At 38.0% G+C, this 4,361-nt stretch overlaps 2 protein-coding genes across 2 annotated transcripts in view; both read right to left on the bottom strand.

Annotated features, from left to right (window-relative positions):
* Positions 1-102: 102 nt before the first annotated feature.
* Positions 103-1,692, bottom strand: LOTGIDRAFT_176593 (hypothetical protein; the record flags this gene model as incomplete). Its single annotated transcript, XM_009054689.1, has 4 exons — positions 103-186; positions 558-653; positions 1,106-1,203; positions 1,620-1,692. Coding segments are annotated over 4 exons (351 nt in total), but the record flags the coding sequence as incomplete, so codon positions are not given.
* Positions 1,693-3,633: 1,941 nt separating this feature from the next.
* Positions 3,634-4,361, bottom strand: part of LOTGIDRAFT_176592 (hypothetical protein) — a gene marked incomplete at both ends in the record, with an annotated part of 5,979 nt that continues 5,251 nt past the window's right edge. Inside the window, 2 exons of the mRNA XM_009054688.1 lie at positions 3,634-3,723; positions 3,906-4,038. Of these exons, the coding sequence (XP_009052936.1) occupies positions 3,634-3,723; positions 3,906-4,038 (223 nt within the window). The remainder of the gene's footprint in view (positions 3,724-3,905; positions 4,039-4,361) is intronic.

Raw genomic sequence — 4,361 nt, 5'->3', positions numbered from 1 at the left:
TAAAATTTGAACACTGTTAGCATTTATTTGCATCATTCCAATTTTCAGTCTGACGTATGTGGTTCCTGCGATTCCACAAAAAATAAGTGTTTGATCTCTTACCCCCTTTGTACTAAGGAAATCTAAAGCTGTAGAAACATTGTTAATCTGTAACGGTCTTTTCGTTGAACTTGGTCTCCCTTTTGTCTGAAAATAATATAAGGTTTGTCGTCGATAATTCGGCATTAGTTGCAAAAATTGGATGAGGGGGGGGGGATATATGTCTTAAAACCGGGTAATGATAATCAACACGAGAGTCCACTACTACGAAGAAAGGTGATTATGCTTATTATAGACCCAGACTTGATTGTTCGGGGGTGGGGGGGGGGGGGGGATGTGGTATAGTGTTAAGTTGCAGTAGTATATATCTGTTATGGTCCACTTGAAGAGGCTTCTATGATGTCATATACACACGTTTTAAACCCACATTATACACACAGACAAATGATTTGTTTGTATCAAGGATGTTTCGTGTGGTAAGCCAGAAACAATATTATATATTGCATGAAAACCCATACCACTTTTTCTTTGGTCAGTATTTGTATTATCTCTAATAATATAACTCCATCTTTAACCTCTTCTAGTAGATCTGTCACTCTTCTACTGGAACCATTCTGAAATGTCGCCATTATGAATTGATGAATGGTGTATAGAGAAAAAGGAACATCATCACAATACTAGTATCAGAGTGTTTAAAACCATTTCATAACACGTCCCATTCAAATTATGTAGTCTGGGTTATCCCGGCACTTTAAGATTGTCAAGAATGAAATTAAAATTGGTTTCAGACTTAACTAATAATTTCAATGCAACAATTCAAAGTTTGGGATCCTGCAAAGGCCATTTCCCGAGGGATTTAAACATAGTGCCGGTGGCGACGCCAGCCTTCCAAGACTTGGGGTACAAATAGGACAGACTGACTCAATGGTGGATAACGTCGAGGTTGAATTCAAAATGCGCCAACTTTATTTCTTCACCTTCCTAGACTAAATTCCAATACATATCGCGATGCATTCGGAATTGCGGGATATTTCACCAAAGCAAATATTGCTTAGTCGACACTTACCTTTTTAAGAGTATGGTTGATCCAGTTGGTAAAAGTTTTTAGCTGGATTTTTTGTTGCTGATCTGAAAGGTATTGAATTTCCATACAAAGTTTTTCACCTGCATTGACAATCATATTTCATGAATTAGGCCTTGAATCACCCATGAGTAGGACGTAAAACTCTTCAGAGGGAAAGCTTTGCCTTTTCGGTGGTGGATTTGAGTTTTGAATATGTAAATAGTCTTCAGAAGTACAAGTGCTACTATATGTCTCTTCTATCCAGGGAAGAGTCTTAAGAAAAGGTGAGTCGTCTTTTTAACTTTCAAACGCTGCCAGTGCTGCTTTTCAAATCGTGCGTTGAAATAGACCCCTTACTGTCTTCTCCTTATCATTATCGTATTGCACCAATAATCAATGAATATGGGCCAAATTACGCATCTGGTCGAAAATAAATAAGGTTTTTACATCTCCAGTGTCACGAGGAAGAAGAGCACCACTGTTCCACAAAATTCACATCTGATGAAAATTGGCCTACCTTTCAAATCGTGATGTCTTCGTCTTATATCTATATCCCTACGTAAGGCGTGACGGTATCCAACGTTCTCCATATTAGATGATAATCCAAGCTGCTATATCCCACTATAATAGGCAGTTAACGACCAGTTAAGACAGGTATAAGGCCTATACCACTGAAAGTAATCCATGCATGATGTCTAATAATACTAAAATGTATTGCCCTAATTGAAAGCTTGTATTTGAAACTGTAGACTTTAATGTAATGTTATATTTAGGCCTAGGACTCGACCCTATTGTTTACGTACTGTAAATAATATGTCAAATAGTGAGAACTCGAATAAGTCCGAAGATGTCTGAAATACCATAGATAATATTTACTCTTATGATAATATATGGATGTTTTATCTCGAAAACTTCAATAATTGAATTTAAAGTGTGTAAATATATACCCGTTTCCCGACCGCAATGCATTTCAGACGCTCATTGCACACCTCGAACGGTTATATTATTATGTTCACATGTTATCTATATCCCCGAGCAGAGGCGGCGCCAATAGGGGTACAGGTAGGTAGAGTAGGGACAGAAAAATGGTTTGAACCCCCTATTGCACCTCCACTTCATTCTTAAAAACATCAAACGTGATTTTTTTACGTTTTAGCCTCAAAATATGTGTCAGAATCCATCAAATCTATTTTATTTAAAAAATATATTTTCGAGAGAGAGAGCGAGAACCGTCTCAGAAGCTCCATGAGCCTATGCAGTAACTCGGAGCTGCAGAATTTTGAATCTCCACCACGACAGTTGTCCCCTCAATTAAGTCAGCCTGCCACCAGTACCCTTGAAAGCTGTGGCATTTTGAGAAAGAGAGGGGAGGGGGAAAGATCTGGCTAGCCCCGGTCCTGGGTAGCTCGATAGCCCCGTAGAAACAGTCCTTTGTCATTTACATTAGTGTAAGTAAGACTCAGCTGAGGGACTAATTAATAAGAATGTTTCGGACTATAGAGATATTTATAGACAACTGAAGTTAAAACACCTGTTACCTATATTGCATATTGACCATATATATAGCATAATACTCGCTAACTACATCTATATATACAGTATATTATTCACTGATAGCTCTCTGATTTCTATCGTTAATTGAGCTTGTCCAGAAAGCAAAGTGGTTTAAGATTTGCTTGACTAATTACAGACGTGTGGTATGGGGAGGGGGTTAGAATTAGTGGCGTCTGTTTGCGACATTAGGTGTCGGGACCGAGTAGTGGCGTTTCTAGGAAGCATATTGTTGGGGCCCCGCAGGGGCCACAAAATTTTCCAGGGGACTTCAGGCCATTCTTTCACTATACAAAATGATAACAAATTTAAAAGTGGGGAGGGGGGAAGGGGCAAAGCCAGGTTAGCCTCTTTTCTGTTAGAAACGCCACTGGGGCCGAGTAGGTTAAAGAATTGTCAGAGGGGGTACAATACAGGTCGATGTTGCCAATGACGTTAGTTTCTTAAGGTTATAGAACCGCTGAGAATAGGTTATATCAAGCGTTGGCGGGAAATTTCAAGTATACAATTTGATTTGACTCGCAGATGCTGATCAATAATATATGATAAATTGCAATATTGGCTAATCATAGGATATATTGGATCGCATAACGGGTCATTTTGACTCACAAACTGCGATGCGGTACCACTTACATTGAACCCTATACCAGGCATTTCAGAAATCAATGAAATTTGAAACGGGGGAGGGGGATTGGGGGTCAAAGCCAGTGTCTCAACTAGATGAGTGGGGGCCGTGGACCTAATGGGTTAGGGCTCCTGCCCCGGTGATTTTTTTTTAACACATGTTCTTATGGATTTTTTTCTGGTGGTGGGGGACCTCTTAGCAGTGGACGCCTGTGGAATTGGTTCAACCAGTTACTGTGGTAGTTGAGCCAATGGGTAAAGCTGGGCAATCTCCTTTGCCCAAGGATTTCAAAATAGGGGGAAATTCTTGTGTTTATACTGTAGATATAATAAAATAAACAAAAGATGTTGAGAATCTAAGATTTATTAAAAGATAAATTATCTGAAGAAAATGAAGATAACGTAATATCTTCTTTAGTACATAATCTCGTACTGCCTATTAGTACCTGAAATATATAATACAAATTAAAGCTCACTTAAAGGCTATGATTCGCCATTAACGGCGATTGAATTGGGTCTTGAATATATGTAAATAGTCTTCAGTAATACTGGAAATGTATGAAATATACCTCAAACTAGAAATTTCATTTTCTATATACAAGTATGTCCTTTCTTTAAATGACCTTACCTGTATATCTGGTTTAGTTTTGTTGACAATATCTTGTATATGTTTAACTTCTGTAGGAGTTATTCCACCAATAATATACAATATTAACAATGGATGGTCACTAGGTCGTGGTTTATAAACTGTCATAAATAATCTACACAAATACAAAATATATACACAATTGACATCTTTTATAATCATTCCAGTCAACCAAGGTCTAAATGGTTACAGTTGATTTGGTAAAAATTAATGCCAAGCATTAAGACAGTCTAATTAAAATTAGACCTACTTCCGTTCGTATTTTATTAGTTTCGTTTCGAATGTTTTATTAGCTTTGTACGTCACCACTACGGTAAGGTCTAACACTTTCCTTCTTGATTTTTCATTCTGTTAACCATTGCGTGACCTCTGTTTTAACCAATCACGTGATAGCCCTTTCCAGCGACGGGATAATGTGACGCAAACAATAGGTGCCTT

The sequence above is a fragment of the Lottia gigantea genome (genome assembly GCF_000327385.1).
Source record: "Lottia gigantea unplaced genomic scaffold LOTGIsca_2203, whole genome shotgun sequence".
NCBI classification, from domain to species: Eukaryota; Metazoa; Mollusca; class Gastropoda; family Lottiidae; genus Lottia; species Lottia gigantea.
Note: the sequence above shows the minus strand (reverse complement) of the source record. Positions and strands in the feature narration are given on the sequence as shown.